This window comes from Prunus avium, chromosome 5 (genome assembly GCF_965620075.1).
Source record: "Prunus avium chromosome 5, drPruAviu1.hap1.1, whole genome shotgun sequence".
NCBI lineage: Eukaryota > Viridiplantae > Streptophyta > Magnoliopsida > Rosales > Rosaceae > Prunus > Prunus avium.
The window spans coordinates 14,357,812-14,376,319 of NC_142288.1; the positions used below are offsets into that span (position 1 = coordinate 14,357,812).

An 18,508-nucleotide genomic window follows, 5' to 3' on the forward strand; every position below is an offset into this window, starting at 1 on the left:
CATTATTTTAAGTATAAAGAAAATGACACATGTCATAAGGAAAAGGGATAAGTTTGGCCAATTTAACTCTTGTGTTTGTATTTGTTAGTCAATGTGATCCCTTTCATCCCAATTCCGTTAAATATTAAAAAAAACATTTAAAATTAATTTTAAAAAGCTGTAATTGATTGTAAAATATTCAAATTCAATATATAAATGGAATTTTAAAAATAAAATAAAAAAATTTCTCCTCCCCCAATTTTACACTAAGACTATAACCACCTCCAAACTCAAAACCAAACTCGCCACCACCACTCCATTCCCAACACCACCTAAACCACAACCGCTTTCTCTCTCCGGCTACAGCAAAAGTCTGCGACATAAATACCAAAACCATGCTTACTACAGATTCCATAATTGTAAGAGGATCTGGGTTGCTAGGTGCGTCTAGGTTGCGTGATGGTGGCTGAGAAGCAAGAGGATATGTTCTAGTCATTGAGCGATTGGGGTCGCTTGAGGGTGTGGTGTTTTTGGGCAGTTAATGGATCAGAGAGGAGAGAGATGAGGGAGAGAGTATGAGAAAATCCAAAGCAGAAGAGAGATGAAAGTTGAAAGAATGAAAGAGAGGCATTCGATTGACTCAAGAACCTTTTTTGTTTTCTACAATACTCAACAACATGGGAGCCTGAAGCCCATTGAAACTTTTGCTAATTGGTGTGTGGTTTATTCCTTGTGCTTGCTGAACTCTTGGGAAATAATTGTGTTGTTGTGTAGGTAGATTTTGTTGGAGTTGGCTCGACTAAATGAAGGAAATAAGGAAGTAGCCCAGCATGCAGGCGCTCGAGCGGAACCTGCATGCGCTCGAGCGGGTCGCGATTTCCTAGGTCAGTTTTTGGCCTATTTTTGGGAGGTTTTTTAGTTTCCTATTCCTTGTATGATCGTGCTAAAGGCCTATACATATAAATAGGTACTTTAGACTAGGGTTTAGTAGAGATTTAAGATATACAAACCTAGGGTGAGAGAAAAAGAGATCTAGAGAGAGAGAGAGAGAGAGAGAGATCAAAGGGAGTTCTTTATTGTAACCAAAGGGATTTTTCTCATACTAGTGAATTTTCTCGGGGATCACCGGAGAGGACGTAGGCACAACGCTGAACCTCTATAAATTCTTGTGTGTTCTTGTGTGTGTTTACTATTGTCGTTTCGTGTGCAATTTATCTTTGTGTAGCTTGTGTTGTGATTGTTGCGTAGTCCATCAACGACAAGGTCTTGGAAGTGTTTTCGCACAACAAGTGGTATCAGAGTCGCGGTTGTGGCGGGCGTTGGTTTATGCCCAAGTGCTCTTATAACTTTAAGAGCGGCGGTGTGTTGAAGATGGCAGGTGACAAGGACGAAGAATGTTCTGGTACTAAGTCACAATGGGTATCAAGCACAAAGGTGGAGTTAAAGCCATTCACCGGCAAGGAGAACTTCACGCTTTGGCAAAGAAGAATGAAGCATGTTCTTAAGCAGCAGGGTCTCAACAAAGTTTTGGAAGACAAGGAAAAGAAGCTGGTAACCATGACAGATGCAGAGTGGGATGACCTAGACGAGCTTGCTAGAGGATCCATCGAACAACATCTAACCGATAAGGTGTTGTGTAATGCGATGGAAGACACCGCAAAGCAAACATGGGAAAAGCTAGAAGAGATGTTTGCGTCAAAATCATTGTCCAACAAGCTTTTCTTGAAGAAAGAGCTTCACTCTCTTAAGATGGAGGAGGGCACAAGCATGATGGAGCACGTGAGCGCCTTTAATAGGTGTATTACTGACTTGCAGAGAATGGATGAGGTTTATAAGTCGGAAGACAAGGCCGTGATGTTGTTGACATCCCTGCCACCTTCTTATAAACACTTTCGCACGACGCTTATGTTCGGGAAGGGAACCTTGAAGTATGAAAAGGTCATGCAAGACATCTTGATGCATGACAGAATGGTTCAACGCTCCAGTGGAGTCTCTCAAAGTGAAGGTCTTGTGGTCAAGTTCGGAGAGAGAGGTATATCGAGCAAGCATGAGGGCAAGAAGAGCAATAAGGGAAGGTCAAAATCCAAGGTGAAAGATGGTTGTTTCGAGTGTGGGTCAAAGGATCATTGGAAGAAGAATTGCCCTACATGGCGAGAGAAGAGAAACAAAGGGAAGAAGTCGGATGAAGCCGGGGTCGCGGAAGAGAGCGACGGTGAGCTTTTACTTACTAATAGAATTGTTAATACTGATGCACTTGCTATTACTTCCAGGGTTTCTGCTTCTGATTGGATTTTGGATTCCGAGTGCTCGTATCACATGTGTTCAAACAAGTCTTGGTTTGACACATATGAGATGGACAATGGCGGCGAAGTTATGATGGGGGACGGCTCAGTTTGTAGAGTCGAAGGAACATGTACAATCAAGGTGAAGATGCATGATGGCATGGTTAGAACATTGGGTATGGTTAGGTATATACCTAAGCTGAAGAAGAATCTCATCTCCCTGGGTACTTTTGACAAGAATGGTTATTCGTACAAGTGTATGGGAGGAAAGCTCATAGTTTCGAAGGGTTCACTCGTGATTATGAAATGGGAGATTCAACCTAACTGCCCTGTATCGACTATGTGGTATAACAGTGACCGGTGGAGCAGCTATATCTACCAAGAAGAACTTAGAAGATGATACTTAGCTTTGGCATTTGAGGCTAGGGCACATGAGTGAGCGAGCCATGCAAGAGTTGCACAAACGGAAGCCTCTAAAGGGCGTGCACAGTTGCAAACTTAAGTTCTGCAAGTATTGTACCATGGGGAAGCAGTCGAAAGTGACATTCAAGCTGCAAGACAAGGAAAAGATGAGCACGAGAGTGCTTGACTATATTCACTCGGATGTGTGGGGGCCCGCGCCAGTTAAGTTATTGGGTGGATCTCGCTACTATGTTACTTTCTTGGATGATTTTTCTAGGAAGGTTTGGGTCTATTTCATGAAGGAGAAATCCGAGGTCTTCACAAAATTCAAGGTGTGGAAGGAAGAAGTAGAGAACCTGACAGGAAGGAAGATCAAGGTCCTTAGGAGTGACAATTGAGGGGAATATAAAGATAGCAACCAATCCATCATGTTACCACAGTTCTGGAAATCCGGATTTGGCCAGCTTTTACCTCCCTTGTGTCATCTTAACTTCTTGTTACCATAACTCTTGGTAACAAGGAATTACATTTGTAAAATAGATATTTTCTGAGCTTTTGGCATCTTTGTGAAGTCAAAGCTCCATCATGGCAAGGGGACAATGGGCTAAGGCTTTATCAAAGGTGGTAGTTTTATATTAAAAGGTAAAAGCTGGAAAGGAGGAGAGAGGGAGGAGAAGTCAAAATTGCAATCTGATATTGGGAGCCTTTTGATCGTGGGAAATCAGGCTATTCCACATTCTACACAACTTGAGAGCAGCTTTTGGGGAGCTAAGAGCAAGGAAGGAGAAGGAGGTGCAGCCAAGGAAGAAAGGAGAAGACTTCCACCATTGAAGACTTCAAGCTTTCATCATTTCCAAATCTGTAAACTCCTTCTAGTTATATTTCGAGTTTGTATTTGGAATAAGTATGAGCAACTAAACTCCATAGCTAGGGCTTAGTTGAAGCCCTAAACATGATTACCTTATTGTTTTGATGCTTGAGTGTATGAATTTCTAGATGTTGTTGATGAACCCCATTCACTAATTGAATTTTATGATATGTGTTTGCTTCCTTTGCTTAATCACCTTAGGTTGTATGCATGTAGCTAAAGTTGAGAAGTTGTGTAAGATAACCAAGAACACAATTTCTAATTAGCAACAAATGATTGAACTTGTTTAAGTGAGCATCATGTGAATTGGTTTCTTGACAACAATTGATGAATTCCAATTCACCAAATTAATCTATCCTTGATGTGTGTTTTCCTTGATTGATTACCTTTGAAAGCATGCTTCTTGAGGTTGTTGGGATTATATGTATCTTCATGTTTTCCTAAGCAATAGATGGATGGAGTAAGAACCATCCATGTGAATTGGTTTCTTGAATACCTAATGTAAACACCATGCTATTAGGGTTCTTGTGATGTTCATATTCTCTTTGAACTTAATGGGTTTTCCTTGCAATCGAATCGAAGTACGAACCATACCTAGGTTCGGTTATGAGGAGGGCACAAGTATTGTAGCACGAACCATGCACTTTACGTATATTAGAGAGAATCAATGCGTCTTGAGCCACGACCCATGGTCTTGATTGCGAACATCTTCATCAATACATTTAGAGTTCATCACTTGAGTATCCATGAACATGGGTAGAATTGTTTAGGGTGGATTCCGAAACCCTAGTGTTTGTTACATTTTAATTTCACATTTTGATAATTCATCTCTGCCATTCACATTTAAATTCAAAGTCCATTTACTTTCATGCAATAGAAATAGGTCACTTGAACCAAATCAAAAAACCCCCCCAATGTGTGTGTGAGTTGCGTGTTTGACACGTTTTGTGTCTTTGTCACTGAATTTTGTTTGTTTCCGTAATTGTTTTGGACTTTTGGTCCGCGTTGTGTTCTTGAATTTTCTGTGCTGATTCCAACCGTATAAAGAACGTGAATTTTGGATAAACGGTTGGAAAGTTATAGGTCAAAAACTGGACAGAGGTCGAAACTGAAAAACAGAGAAACGAATCTGTCCAAATGGTGATAAACGGGTGATAGAAAGTGCTGTTTGTGTTTTTCTTTGTTTTCTTGTGTTGTTTCATTTCTTTTATCTTCCTTACTTCATTTTTAGTTTCCAATTTGTATTGTGTTTGTGTGTTGTGTAAAATTAGTGTTCTTTACGTACTCAAATTAGAACTTATAGGAAACCGACAAGTTCTTCGTGGGATCGACCCCGTACTTACATAATCTATACTTCATTAGATTCGTGCACTTGCGGGTATTTTTAATTGGTTGTTTGCACATTAATTTGTGTCCTTTTAGGAATGCAACAGGAAGCAATGCTTGCAGTGAGGGCATGAGGTAATGGGTGGTTAGTGGATCCATAGACAAGTTTATTAACACTTTTGTATCTAGTAGGTGGTGGTGATGGGCTGTCTGTAGTGTTTGATGTCGGAGAGGCATCAAGAGATTGCATAGGTATCGGGTGAAGTGGTGAGTGAGTGGACTGGTCTGAAACAGTGGGCCGAACGGGAGCAGGTCCATTAGATGTAGAAGTATGTCTGGACTCATCCACATAACTAGGTGTATTGGATGGATTTGGCTCAACACCTTGGTGGTTGGCAGCAGCCTTGGGCTCATCAGCAGGTGGCATTAAATTGGGCTCAGTCTGTGCTGACGATAGGCTTGGTGCATGTAGTGCTGGAAATTGATTAAATGTGGTAGATCCAATGGAGTTGGGCCATGGATTGTGCTGGTCATGGTACGGAAAATTGGTCTCATTGAAGGTCACATGGCGAGAAATATAGACCCGACCAGAAATCACATATAAACAACGATAACCTTTGTAGTGATCATCATATCCAATAAATACACATTTAATTGATTTAAATGATAATTTGTTGGTGTTGTAAGGAACCATATGAGGGAAACAGACACACCCAAAACTTTTAAGAAAGCAATAATCAGGCGGACGTTGAAGAAGCTTCTCATAGGGTGACATGTGTCCAAGTGTTGAGGAGGGCAATCTATTGATGAGAAAAACTGCCGTAGAGAAAGCTTCTAACCAAAAACTTTTTGGAAGATAGGACTGAGCCAACAAGCATAACCCCATTTCAACAATATGCCTATGCTTTCTTTCTACAACACCATTTTGTTGGGGTGTGTAGGGGCATGAAATTTGATGAGTTATCCCATGATCACTTAAAAAATTCATGAATACCCGACTTGTGAATTCTCCACCGCCGTCTATTTGTAATCCCTTTATCTTGCAGTTGAACCGATTTTCAATAATTCGTTTAAATGTGACAAACTTGGCAAAGCAATCAGATTTCCTCACAAGTGGATAGAACCATACGAATCGAGTGTGATCATCGACAATGAATAAGTAATATCGATAACCAAAATTTGAGGCAATTGGTGCTGGCCCTCACAAGTCAAGATGTAACAAATCAAACGGATGCAAGGCATGTGAGCTTCTGTATTGAAAAGGAAGCTTACAGGACTTTCCCATAGGGCAAACATGACAAACTTTATTATTAGCAACATTACCATTAGGAGGTAAATGATATTTATTCAAAAGAGTTTGAAAAATTGGGTGAGAGGGATGTCCAAGGCGAGCATGCCACACGTCTTGTGTCGTCCTTTACCCGTAGAACACGATTTTGTTGGTAACATTTGGCGCTGCATTGAGATGATATAATCCACCAGAACTATTGCCAGTAAGAAGTACCTTCCCCGTCTTGTTGTCCTTGACACGAAAACCATTAGCATTCATTTCAAAGAAGCAATCATTATCCCGATAAAATCGACGAATGCTAATAAGATTTTTCCTTATAGCAGGAACACATAATACTTCATTGAGTGCTAAACATGTATGTGTAGTGGGTAGACCAGTTTTTCCAACATGTGTGATAGCCAAATGATTTCCATTACCAACAATAATCGTGTCTGTACTTGTATATGGCTGAGCATACGGAAGGGCAGAGAGATTTGCTGTCATGTGGTGAGTAGCCCCTGAATCTAGACACCAACTTGTATTATCATTGGGATTGGCTTTTGTGGCTTCTGCTGTATATGCATAATTCCCACGTTCAGGACAATCTCGCGAGACATGTCCCTGTTTATTACAAAACTGACAAATAACATCAAAGCCAGGTATGGGTGTCGGCAAGAGAGGTGGTTTGCCATCAGATAATGGACCACGTGTGATGAATTGAGGTTGCTCATTATGATGACTGAAACTAGGTCGGCTGTGAGTGTAGTTGGCCCGACTATTTTGTCCAAAATTTTGTCTGCTTTCATAATTTGGGTTCCAACCCATGGATCGTTGGGAAGTGTCACGAAATGGTTGTGCTCCCTCTCGGCTGCCATGGTCAAGCCTGGACTGCCAGCCTTGGTTTTGATTGTCACAACTGTGATTCCAGCCGTTGCTATCTCGGTTCCAATTCCGGCCTCGCCCACGCCCCCTTCCTGAACTCTTGTGCCCTTGTGATCTAGGACCTTGATTGTGATTGTCATCGGTTGAAACGTGATCGGTGGACATAGCGACACCGGTTGAGGAGAATTTATCAAAAATAGCCAAAACTTGATCCTTAATTTCAAAAATGTCATTTTTTGTAAAATATTTCAAATATAGCAAAAACCTCACATAAATAGACACAAATGCCCTCAAATTTAAAACCCGTATAAACCTAAAAAATAAACCTTATTAAATAAAATTTTGGAATATTTTTAACCCACGTTTGTATAGAAGAACAGAAGTTGAAATATATCATCCTATTTATTGATATTAGTCAATTTAAACTTAGTCCCAATCCAAGCATCACCAAACACCGGATAAGTGTTATTCAACTTAAGCCAATTCAAGCCAAGACAATTTCTGAGCATAGTTCATGCCAAGACAATCTTCCGAAACAAACGAGGCTGAAGGGACCAACCTGGCAAATGACTGAAAGACTCGTTGCCGGATCAATTGCGCAAGTCTGTCCGAATGACACCATTATTTTGTCTTCTCTGATGGACCAATCCGCCAAGTGTTCCCCACACGTATAAATGCTGCACTGGCTTCTCAAAGAAGCTAATAAGTTTCAAAATTGGCAGCCCATCCCACACATCACGTTGCCTTTCAAAAGCCACACAAACATATTTGTTCAATTTGAGTGACAAAGTCAAAAGAATTTTCCACATAAAAGAATTGATTTGTAGGCCAAAGAAAAATCTGAGTGACAAAGTCAAAAGAATTTTCCACATAAAAGAATTGATTTGTAGGCCAAAGAAAAATCAAATCATGATATCAGTATTCCCAACTTTTTCGACTAAAAAATTTATATTCTTATTGCTGAGCTTAGTTGGTTGGATTTTTGCTTTTTGTTGTATTGTTGTGCCCTTTTGTGGTTTCTTAATAAAATTTAGGGTTTGTCCAATATAAGTCCCTACAATTTCTACTTCCTAGACATATAATTCTATAAATCTATGTGCAAAACCCAATTTTATACTTAAATGACCAGTAAGATATAAGCGGTTATAGTATTCCTATGTTTTTACATCGCTATCATCAGACTTTATATTTTATTTATAATATATTCCAAGCATTTCATTAACTGCCATAATTGTAATTAAAACTCCCTATTAATACCTAAAATGCAAATTAAATATAAAAGGGAATTAAAAACCATAAGGAAGTTTAAAGTGTAGTAATATGTAGACAGAGAAAACTTTTATCTTGATGTGAATGGAAAAAGTCTGGCTTATTATGCTTCACAATTCAGATTCACTGTATAAAATTTTCTATTTGATTCAACAAAAAAAAAAAAAAAACAATTGTTGTTTTTCAATTGTTTTTGGATGTCTACCCTACATGTAATATAATATAGTAAGAACAATAGACGAAGAAGAAACTAAATGAAGAACCAAGGAAGAACTGCACTTATAGGGTAGCAATACGTCTGCAAACGTATGTGCAAAGATTCCCAATCTAATAGGGTTTTATTTTTTAGGTTTATGTGGGTTTTAAATTTGAGGGCATTTGTGTCTATTTAGGTGAGTTTTTTGCTATATTTGAAATATTTTACAAAAACTGACATTTTTAAAATTGGGAGTCAAGTTTTGGTTATTTTTTATAAATTCTCCCGGTTGAGAGAGACGTGGAGTTCATCCGTTTTAATAGTTGTTCTTCCTGTACAACCAGATCAAAAAATTCATCAAAGGTAAGTTTGGGCCTGAGATGAAGTGATGTAATGAACTCTTTATATTCATGTTCGATTCCATCCGAGATGTACTCAATGAATTCTTCATCCGACATTGTTGTACCGGCTGCTGTGAGGGAGTCAAAGAGTGATTTGGCGTGCATCAGATAGTTGGCAACGGGTTTGTCTGAGTTTCTTTTGAGAGTGCGGATTTGATCCCGCAAGGTACGAAGATAAGTCTTGGATAATGGAGAAAGCCTTCGCTCAAGTAGATCCCAGGCTTCGTGAGCCGTTGTGCATGGGATGAGAAGAGTTTTGATAGTTGAGGATGCAGTTGCTTTAATCCAACTCAGGACCAACTTGTCCTTTGAGTAGGCTGGATTTGGTGTTCCATCAGCGTGCTTCTTCGGAGGACGGGTATCATATGCGATGACATCTTCTAGATCATGAAGTTCTAGGACATCCATAAACTGAGATCTCCAAGAAAGGTAATTATTTTTGTCCATTGGTGTGGTGAAAAGATGAGAGATGTTGAATGAAGTTGGGATCGGAGGCATGTTGCCAGGAAAAGTTGTATTTGTGGTTGATTTGTCGTGATGAGAGTTAACAGAAGAAGATAAAGGAGTGTCTTCAGGGTTGGTCATAGGTTAGGATCGATTTGAGCGCTAGCTACTGCTAGGCTCTGATACCATGTAGAAAAGGAGGTTTGAGGTGAGAGAGAAGTAACAAGTAATTTATGATAGGCTAAAATAAAGGTCCATAAGTGGTATGTAAATAACAGCAAATCATGGTCATGACGCCTTGAATCATGGCTAGACAATGGCTGTCCTTCAGTGTTCTCTTCAGATCATACACTTATTAAGCGAAATTATTATCTTCATTGTGCATATGATGATAGGGAAGATACAATAAACATGTGAACTTTTTCTAGTCCACAATTCCAGCCTTCCGGTAGCTTTCAATGGAATCAATAAGAGTTTCATCCACAGGCCGGAAAGTCCAACCCAACCTCTGCAATTTTTCCGAACTCAAGTGCTCTTCCTCTGTGTGGGTAAGGCTGCTAATACCAATACAAGGGCAAGGCATCTCAGTAAACATCAACATGGATGGTTAAGGCGCACAAACTGAAAGATGAAGAAAAAGACCAACTAAACTAATTATTGGAGGGTAAGAAAAACTTACTTGTTGGGATAGTTGTAGTTAGGATATGCAGGCCTCAAGTACTTCTCCACCACCTCCACTGCACCCATCTCGTGCGATGTGCATATGTATCTCTCTCCGGCCTCAGACTTGTTGTATACAAGAAGCAGTGCTTCTGCTAAATCACGAACATCCACGAAAGTCCAGTAATTGTATTCCAATGACTCAAGCCCACCTACACAGACTCTCAGACTTGCAATCTCAATTTATATATGCATATAAATTGATTTGAAACAAATGTCATATGCTATAGCTAAGTAGATATAGATACCTTTTACAGTCGCAACTAGCAGAGAGCTACTTGTATTCAACGTGGATTGTAAAATTGGCCCCAAAACATTAGAAGGACAAACAGTTACAACCTCAAGTTCATTTCTTTTTCCAAACTCCAAAGCCTGGCTTTCTGCTTCTGTTTTTGAAAGATAGTACCATTTCTGGAACACAAAATTAATGGTCTGGCTTCAGCATAAAGTCAAAATGGAAAGTAAAGTCCTTCTTCCCCCAAATATAAGTCAAAATGGACAATTACCTTGGTCGTTTTCATATATTCAGGAACAGACCAACAGGTCTCGTCCTTGACTTGACCCTTAGGCCAGTCAGGGTTCATAACAATAGCAGCTATGGAGGACACAACAACAACTCTCTTCACTTTGGCTTCGACGCAAGCCTTAAGTACATTAAGCGTTCCCTTAACAGCCGGTTCAAGAAGCTCCTGCACAACATTTATGTATATATTTATTTATTTCAAAACATATATATCCATCTGAGAGAACAAATTTTGAATTATTATCTCCGCTGATCTGAAGCACCCTGCCGAAGCAGGACAGCTTGAACTATATTAATTAATAAAAACAGCATAATTTATATATTTTGAGGTCTAAATAAATATAACAAGGGATTTATATTGTAAGAAAATTGATTAATGTTATATAATATATTCTTGCCTGATCAGGATCTGTAACACTAAGAACAGCAGGACTGGCAACATGAAAGACTCCACTGCATCCTTCAACAGCCAAACGCAGAGAATCGTAGTCCAACAAATCTGCCTTGAAAAGTTTCAAGTTCTCTGATGCTTTCTCAAGCTTGTTCAAGTGAGCATACTTGCTCGCCCCTACACATCAATACATTTAGTTTTCATTTATTTTTTGACAAGGTATGCAATTTACCTATAAAATCTACGTTAAACCCACAATAATTTTATATAATATGTGCTGATATTTTTCCAATCATAACTATTAATGAATTAATATGACTGAGGAAAAATAAAATAAAACCAAGTAAGAGAAGAGATAAGAGAAGAGAAGAGAAGAGAGACAGAGAGTGATGAGCTGAGTGACCTGGCTGTCTGACTGTTCCATGAACAACATAGTCCTTTGAGAGAAGAAGGTTGACGACCCAAGAGGCTACAAATCCTCCAGCCCCAGTCACGCATACTTTTTCTTTCTCACCCGCCATCTATAATCAATGTATTATTAGCTGCTATGTCTTCTTGTTTCCCTTCATTCAATCTATCTATCTATGTACAACTACTTAATGCTGTTTTTTCCTTCTGAATTGCTTTTTTGCCTCGTTGACTCCGCACACTGGTTTTACATTTATAAATATTCTTGCAAGAGTCTACACCACACAAATTTAGATAAGGATAATGCTAGCAACCTTCTCTTTTGAGCCTTCTCCGGTTCTCTCATGACATATGTCAATTTCTTTACACTTAAAACAATGCCATTATTATATCAAACAATCTAACTTTTGTTTTTCATATTTATCCTTATTTGATGTATTGACTTGACTTTAATTTATTAATTTTTTTTTTATAGCTTTCTTACTACTTAGTAAAAAATTATTATATTAATTTATTAAATATTAAAAAAAAATCGTGAAAAACCTATCTCAAGTTGTCCCCACCTTCTTCCCTAAAGCCCAGCACCTCCATCTCCCCCACCATCTCCTTAGCGCAACCCATCCACACCCCACCCTCTCCTCACCACCTCCCCATACTCTCTTCCGTCTCTCTCCCTCTTTTTCTCTCTTCCCCCAATCTTTCTTCAAACAAAACCTAGACCGTGCAAGTTTTGGCTACGGTAAGAACACCCTCAAGGCCATGGTAAGCATTGGCCATTATACTAAATTTGGGTTTGACGACCATCACCAAGCACCAACAACAACAACAACCCAACCCAAATTTAAAAATCTCACCTTAAAGTTACAAACTTTAATTTGAGAAATAAACAAAATCATTTTGATTTTTTGTTTTTGTGGGAGATGTCATGTTGTTTCGGGTGTGAAGTCTGGCTCACTCAAAATGACGAGAGTGAGGGTTAGATTTGGGGTTGCAAGTCTGTGATTATTCGAAGAGAGAGAAAGTTGTAAAAAAAGATTGAAAGAATTGAAGTAAACATTAAAGTCAATACATAAAATAAGGATAAATATGGAAAACAAAAGGTAGGTTGTTTGATATATTAATGACATTATTTTAAGTATAAAGAAAATGACACATGTCATAAGGGAAAGGGATAAGGTTCAGAAGAGAAGAGAAAAAGTTGCTAGCATTTTCCTTTTGATAAATGGAGTTTTCAAAAAAGTCTAATTCCTTTAATTTTGTTTTCTTTTGAATTCCTTAAAAAAAAATTTATTGGCTTAAATGTCAAAATGGTCTATGTGTTTTACTTCATCCGTCAATTGAGGCCCTGTATTATCAATTTGGCCAATTTAACTCTTGTGTTTGTATTTGTTAGTCAATGTGATCCCTTTCATCCCAATTCTGTTAAATATTAAAAAAAACATTTAAAATTAATTTTAAAAAGCTGTAATTGATTGTAAAATATTCAAATTCAATCTATAAATGGAATTTTAAAAATAATTTTTTTTTTCTCCTCCCCCAATTTTACACTAAGACTATAACCACCTCCAAACTCAAAACCAAACTCGCCACCACCACTCCATTCCCAACACCACCTAAACCACGACCGCTTTCTCTCTCTGGCTACAGCAAAAGTCTGCGACATAAATACCAAAACCATGCTTACTACAGATTCCATAATTGTAAGAGGATCTGGGTTGCTAGGTGCGTCTAGGTTGCGTGATGGTGGCTGAGAAGCAAGAGGATATGTTGTAGTCATTGAGCGATTGGGGTCGCTTGAGGGTGTGGTGTTTTTGGGCAGTTAATGGATCAGAGAGGAGAGAGATGAGGGAGAGAGTATGAGAAAATCCAAAGCAGAAGAGAAATGAAAGTTGAAAGAATGAAAGAGAGGCATTCGATTGACTCAAGAACCTTTTTTGTTTTCTACAATACTCAACAACATGGGAGCTTGAAGCCCATTGAAACTTTTGCTAATTGGTGTGTGGTTTATTCCTTGTGCTTGCTGAACTCTTGGGAAATAATTGTGTTGTTGTGTAGGTAGATTTTGTTGGAGTTGGCTCGACTAAATGAAGGAAAGAAGGAAGTAGCCCAGCATGCAGGCGCTCGAGCGGAATGATCGGTTCATAATTGTATATTATTTCTTACCCTTCTAGCTTATGATTTGGTTATGTTTTTGAGTTAAACTTGTGCTTTTAATCCTTTTTGTGTTTATCTTTCAGTTAATTGAGCTTTAGGTAACAATGATGGCTTTGGAGAACATAATTCATGCAATTCAAGCATGTTAAGGCCTAATTTGGATGAATTGATGAAGAGCTTAAAGACAAATTCATTATGGCTACAGCCCCCTGCCAGTCCAGTTCCGTAGGTCATATTGCAAGCTTTGTTTCAGCAACCTACATAGCTCGGATGAGGCCACATTCTTCATGAAAGTTGCTCCAATTGGTGTGTACTATAACATATCCAAAATTTAGCCCCATTGGATAAATCTGGAGTCCGTTACCTAGCAAACACAGAACCATGCTCAGGATGGATCTTATCAGCGCGGAAAATGAGTTAGCAATTTGTTTCGGCCTTAACTTCTTCCTCCGACCTTGGATTGGCCCAAATAACATATGGCTGGAAAGAAGACATTCTGAACTTCAATTTAGAGTGCTTAAAGTCCTAATTTGATTCAGATAAGCCCAAGTTGTAAGCCCTTGAAGTTGCTGGTCATGCTGACCTCAGCATGTGCTGGTTGGATGCTTGGTCATGGTGAGCTAGGTATGAGCTATCATTTCTGGTTGGAAGCTTGGTCATGGTGACATGAAGATGAGCTAGGGCTGCTGGTGGGATTTAGTGGTGAAGTGCATCAACCAATTCAAGATTTTCTAATACAAGTGCATCACCCATTTCAGATTTTCTAATACAAGTGCATCAACCATTTCAGATTTTATAATTCAACTGTTGTATGCATTAGTCTTATTGAATTCTGATTTTCACTTCCCCTAGGCCTATAAATAGGGAAGTTCTCTAAGCTTGTAATAACACCCCAAGGGGGGGGAGCTCTCAAACACTTCTCTAGAGCTCCCTTCCCTTCTCTCCCTCAAATTCTCTTAGTTTCCCTTTGTAGTTCTCAATTGTTGTAATAAGATCATTCTATTAAATTTTCTTTGTACTAAATATCAAACACTTTTCCTTTCTCTTCTTCTAATTCTCTAAAGCTTTCAAACACATGTTCTTCCAAAATCCTCAAAGTTCTCAAACATCTCTCTACTTCCCTTCTCTTCCAAAAGTCTCCATGTCTCAAACACTTCACAAACACATTTCTCTTCCTTCCCTAAGTTCTCAAATTCTCCAAGTTCACAAACATCCTCCAAGTTCTCAACCACTCTCTTCCAAATTCTCAAAGTTCCTAAACACTCTCTTCCAAAATCCACAAAGCTCTCAAAACACCTCTCTACTTTCTTCTCCAAATCCTCCAAGTTCTCAAACACTCTCTTCCAAATTCCCCATGTCTTAAACACATTCCCTTCCAAAATCCTCAAAGCTCTCAAACACATGTTCTTCCAAAATTCTCTAAAGTTCCCAAACACTTTCTTCTCCCTCCTCAAAGTTCTCAAACACTTCCTTTCTTCCTCAAAGTTCTCTTAGTTTCCTTAATGTTTTCTTAGTTGTAATTTATTTTTCTTTGTTATGTAAATTCTTTTCTTAAGTTTTCAAGTTGAATTAGTTTCCAAGTTTCAATTATGGTTTTTGTTCTTATTCATTATGCTTATAAGTTAATATGCTAGTTTGAATGATTGATCACCATTTAGGCTTGCATGTTAGCTATCTTGGTTTGAATTAAGAGTATACACCATGTTTTAATTCGAATTGAACTATGAATAGGAAGAGTATGTATGGACATTCGACAACAGGGATTAGATACATACTTGGTTGTTTAAAATGTTCTTCTATGCTTAATGGGTTCCTAATGCTTAATTTTAGGTTAGACAACAAATGATCAAATTAGGGAATTAGGAACACAAGGTTATGACCACACACCATGGCTTAATCATACTTTAGCTAGAATCAATCCATTAATCTAAATTGAACTTGGGAACTTATTTGCTTGAGTTACTTATTTCTTTCTTCCTTGTTTTATGTTCTTTGTTTTTGTTTCTATTTTGTGTAGGGAAACTAAATTGGATCATTCAATCACCAATCCCTGTGGAATCGACCTCGCACTTACATATGCTATACTACCAACGGTTCGTGCACTTGCGAGTATCATAAGTTGAGGATGCAGCTTAATCCATTTTGGTGGAGCTAAATCTACGCAACACGGAACCTGCATGCGCTCGAGCGGCAGAGGCATCTTGGCACAGGCGCTCGAGCGGGTCGCGATTTCCTAGGTCAGTTTTTGGCCTATTTTTGGGAGGTTTTTTAGTTTCCTATTCCTTGTATGATCGTGCTAAAAGCCTATACATATAAATAGGTACTTTAGACTAGGGTTTAGTAGAGATTCAAGATATACAAACCTAGGGTGAGAGAAAAAGAGATCTAGAGAGAGAGAGAGAGAGAGAGAGAGAGAGAGAGAGAGAGAGAGAGATCAAAGGGAGTTCTTTATTGTAACCAAAGGGATTTTTCTCATACTAGTGAATTTTCTCGGGGATCACCGGAGAGGACGTAGGCACAATGCTGAACCTCTATAAATTCTTGTGTGTTCTTGTGTGTGTTTACTATTGTTGTTTCGTGTGCAATTTATCTTTGTGTAGCTTGTGTTGTGATTGTTGCGTAGTCAATCAACGACAAGGTCTTGGAAGTGTTTTCGCACAACAAGTGGTATCAGAGTCGCGGTTGTGGAGGGCGTTGGTTTATGCCCAAGTGCTCTTATAACTTTAAGAGCGGCGGTGTGTTGACGATGGCAGGTGACAAGGACGAAGAATGTTCTGGTACTAAGTCACAATGGGTATCAAGCACAAAGGTGGAGTTAAAGCCATTCACCGGCAAGGAGAACTTCACGCTTTGGCAAAGAAGAATGAAGCATGTTCTTAAGCAGCAGGGTCTCAACAAAGTTTTGGAAGGCAAGGAAAAGAAGCTGGTAACCATGACAGATGCAGAGTGGGATGACCTAGACGAGCTTGCTAGAGGATCCATCGAACAACATCTAACCGATAAGGTGTTGTGTAATGCGATGGAAGACACCGCAAAGCAAACATGGGAAAAGCTAGAAGAGATGTTTGCATCAAAATCATTGTCCAACAAGCTTTTCTTGAAGAAAGAGCTTCACTCTCTTAAGATGGAGGAGGGCACAAGCATGATGGAGCACGTGAGCGCCTTTAATAGGTGTATTGCTGACTTGCAGAGAATGGATGAGGTTTATAAGTCGGAAGACAAGGCCGTGATGTTGTTGACATCCCTGCCACCTTCTTATAAACACTTTCACACGACGCTTATGTTCGGGAAGGGAACCTTGAAGTATGAAAAGGTCATGCAAGACATCTTGATGCATGACAGAATGGTTCAACGCTCCAGTGGAGTCTCTCAAAGTGAAGGTCTTGTGGTCAAGTTCAGAGAGAGGTATATCGAGCAAGCATGAGGGCAAGAAGAGCAATAAGGGAAGGTCAAAATCCAAGGTGAAAGATGGTTGTTTCGAGTGTGGTCAAAGGATCATTGGAAGAAGAATTGCCCTACATGGCGAGAGAAGAGAAACAAAGGGAAGAAGTCGGATGAAGCCGGGGTCGCGGAAGAGAGCGACGGTGAGCTTTTACTTACTAATAGAATTGTTAATACTGATGCACTTGCTATTACTTCCAGGGTTTCTGCTTCTGATTGGATTTTGGATTCCGGGTGCTCGTATCACATGTGTTCAAACAAGTCTTGGTTTGACACATATGAGATGGACAATGGCGGCGAAGTTATGATGGGGGACGGCTCAGTTTGTAGAGTCGAAGGAACATGTACAATCAAGGTGAAGATGCATGATGGCATGGTTAGAACATTGGGTATGGTTAGGTACATACCTAAGCTGAAGAAGAATCTCATCTCCCTGGGTACTTTTGACAAGAATGGTTATTCGTACAAGTGTATGGGAGGAAAGCTCATAGTTTCGAAGGGTTCACTCGTGATTATGAAAGGGGAGATTCAACCTAACTGCCTGTATCGACTATGTGGTACAACAGTGACCGGTGGAGCAGCTATATCTACCAAGAAGAACTTAGAAGATGATACTTAGCTTTGGCATTTGAGGCTAGGGCACATGAGTGAGCGAGCCATGCAAGAGTTGCACAAACGGAAGCCTCTAAAGGGCGTGCACAGTTGCAAACTTAAGTTCTGCAAGTATTGTACCATGGGGAAGCAGTCGAAAGTGACATTCAAGCTGCAAGACAAGGAAAAGATGAGCACGAGAGTGCTTGACTATATTCACTCGGATGTGTGGGGGCCCGCGCCAGTTAAGTTATTGGGTGGAGCTCGCTACTATGTTACTTTCTTGGATGATTTTTCTAGGAAGGTTTAGGTCTATTTCATGAAGGAGAAATCCGAGGTCTTCACAAAATTCAAGGTGTGGAAGGAAGAAGTAGAGAACCTGACAGGAAGGAAGATCAAGGTCCTTAGGAGCGACAATTGAGGGGAATATAAAGATAGCAAATTTCTGGAGTTTTGCAAGAGCGAAGGTATCAAGAGGCATTTTACCGTGAAGAAGACGCCCCAACAGAATGGAGCCGTAGAGAGGATGAACAGAACTCTCATGGAGCGTGAGAGTTGCATGAGGATTCATGCAGGCTTGCCCGAGGCATTTTGGGCCAAGGCGGTTAACCACGCATCCTATTTGATTAACCGGTCACCATCAAAGTATCTTGATTTCAAGTGTGCGGAAGAGGTATGGTCTAACAAGTCTATTGAGTATTCTATTTTGAAAGTATTTGAATGCAGTGCCTATGCTCTTATACCTAGTGATGAGAGAACCAAGTTGAAGCCAGAGTCTCTTGAATGCATATTCCTCGGGTTTGAGAGTGGTGTGAAGGGTTTCAAGTTATTGAATCCAGTGAACCGGAAGAAGAAACTCAGTAAAGACGTTGTCTTTGACGAGAAGACTATGCCTATGATTAAAGTCAAGAAACCAGAGGTGAAGGAGAATGTTGTTGGGACAGAAACAACCGTTACAGAA

The 18,508-nt window shown here is 39.4% G+C and overlaps 2 protein-coding genes across 3 annotated transcripts; both read right to left on the reverse strand.

Moving 5' to 3' along the window:
- Positions 1 to 8,790: 8,790 nt before the first annotated feature.
- LOC110755082 (uncharacterized) lies at positions 8,791 to 9,460 on the reverse strand. The gene is made up of 2 exons (XM_088253727.1): positions 8,910 to 9,460; positions 8,791 to 8,806 (listed from the first exon to the last, which is right to left on the reverse strand). Exons 1-2 carry the CDS (start codon positions 9,458 to 9,460, stop codon positions 8,791 to 8,793), a joined length of 567 nt encoding a protein of 188 aa, XP_088109853.1.
- A 75-nt stretch (positions 9,461 to 9,535) lies between these two features.
- On the reverse strand, positions 9,536 to 11,597 carry LOC110755086 (cinnamoyl-CoA reductase 1). 2 transcript variants are annotated; one of them, XM_021956245.2, is made up of 6 exons: positions 11,357 to 11,597; positions 10,961 to 11,130; positions 10,546 to 10,728; positions 10,288 to 10,450; positions 9,999 to 10,191; positions 9,536 to 9,873 (listed from the first exon to the last, which is right to left on the reverse strand). In XM_021956245.2, exons 1-6 carry the CDS (start codon positions 11,472 to 11,474, stop codon positions 9,744 to 9,746), a joined length of 957 nt encoding a protein of 318 aa, XP_021811937.2. In that variant the 5' UTR covers positions 11,475 to 11,597; the 3' UTR covers positions 9,536 to 9,743. The 2 variants fall into 2 exon arrangements, with proteins under 2 accessions (XP_021811937.2, XP_021811936.2); XM_021956244.2 differs by having other exon boundaries at positions 9,536 to 9,876.
- Between the last annotated feature and the right edge of the window lie 6,911 nt (positions 11,598 to 18,508).

Bases quoted from the DNA above. Each gene is read 5' to 3' on its own strand.
- LOC110755082 (XM_088253727.1), bottom strand. From the start codon at position 9,460: ATGACCAACCCTGAAGACACTCCTTTATCTTCTTCTGTTAACTCTCAT.
- LOC110755086 (XM_021956244.2), bottom strand. From the start codon at position 11,474: ATGGCGGGTGAGAAAGAAAAAGTATGCGTGACTGGGGCTGGAGGATTT. The intron at 11,131-11,356 runs GTCACTCAGCTC...ATTGATGTGTAG, and splicing joins TGGAACAGTCAGACAGCCAG to GGGCGAGCAAGTATGCTCAC. The intron at 10,451-10,545 runs GTAATTGTCCAT...TTTGTGTTCCAG, and splicing joins AATATATGAAAACGACCAAG to AAATGGTACTATCTTTCAAA.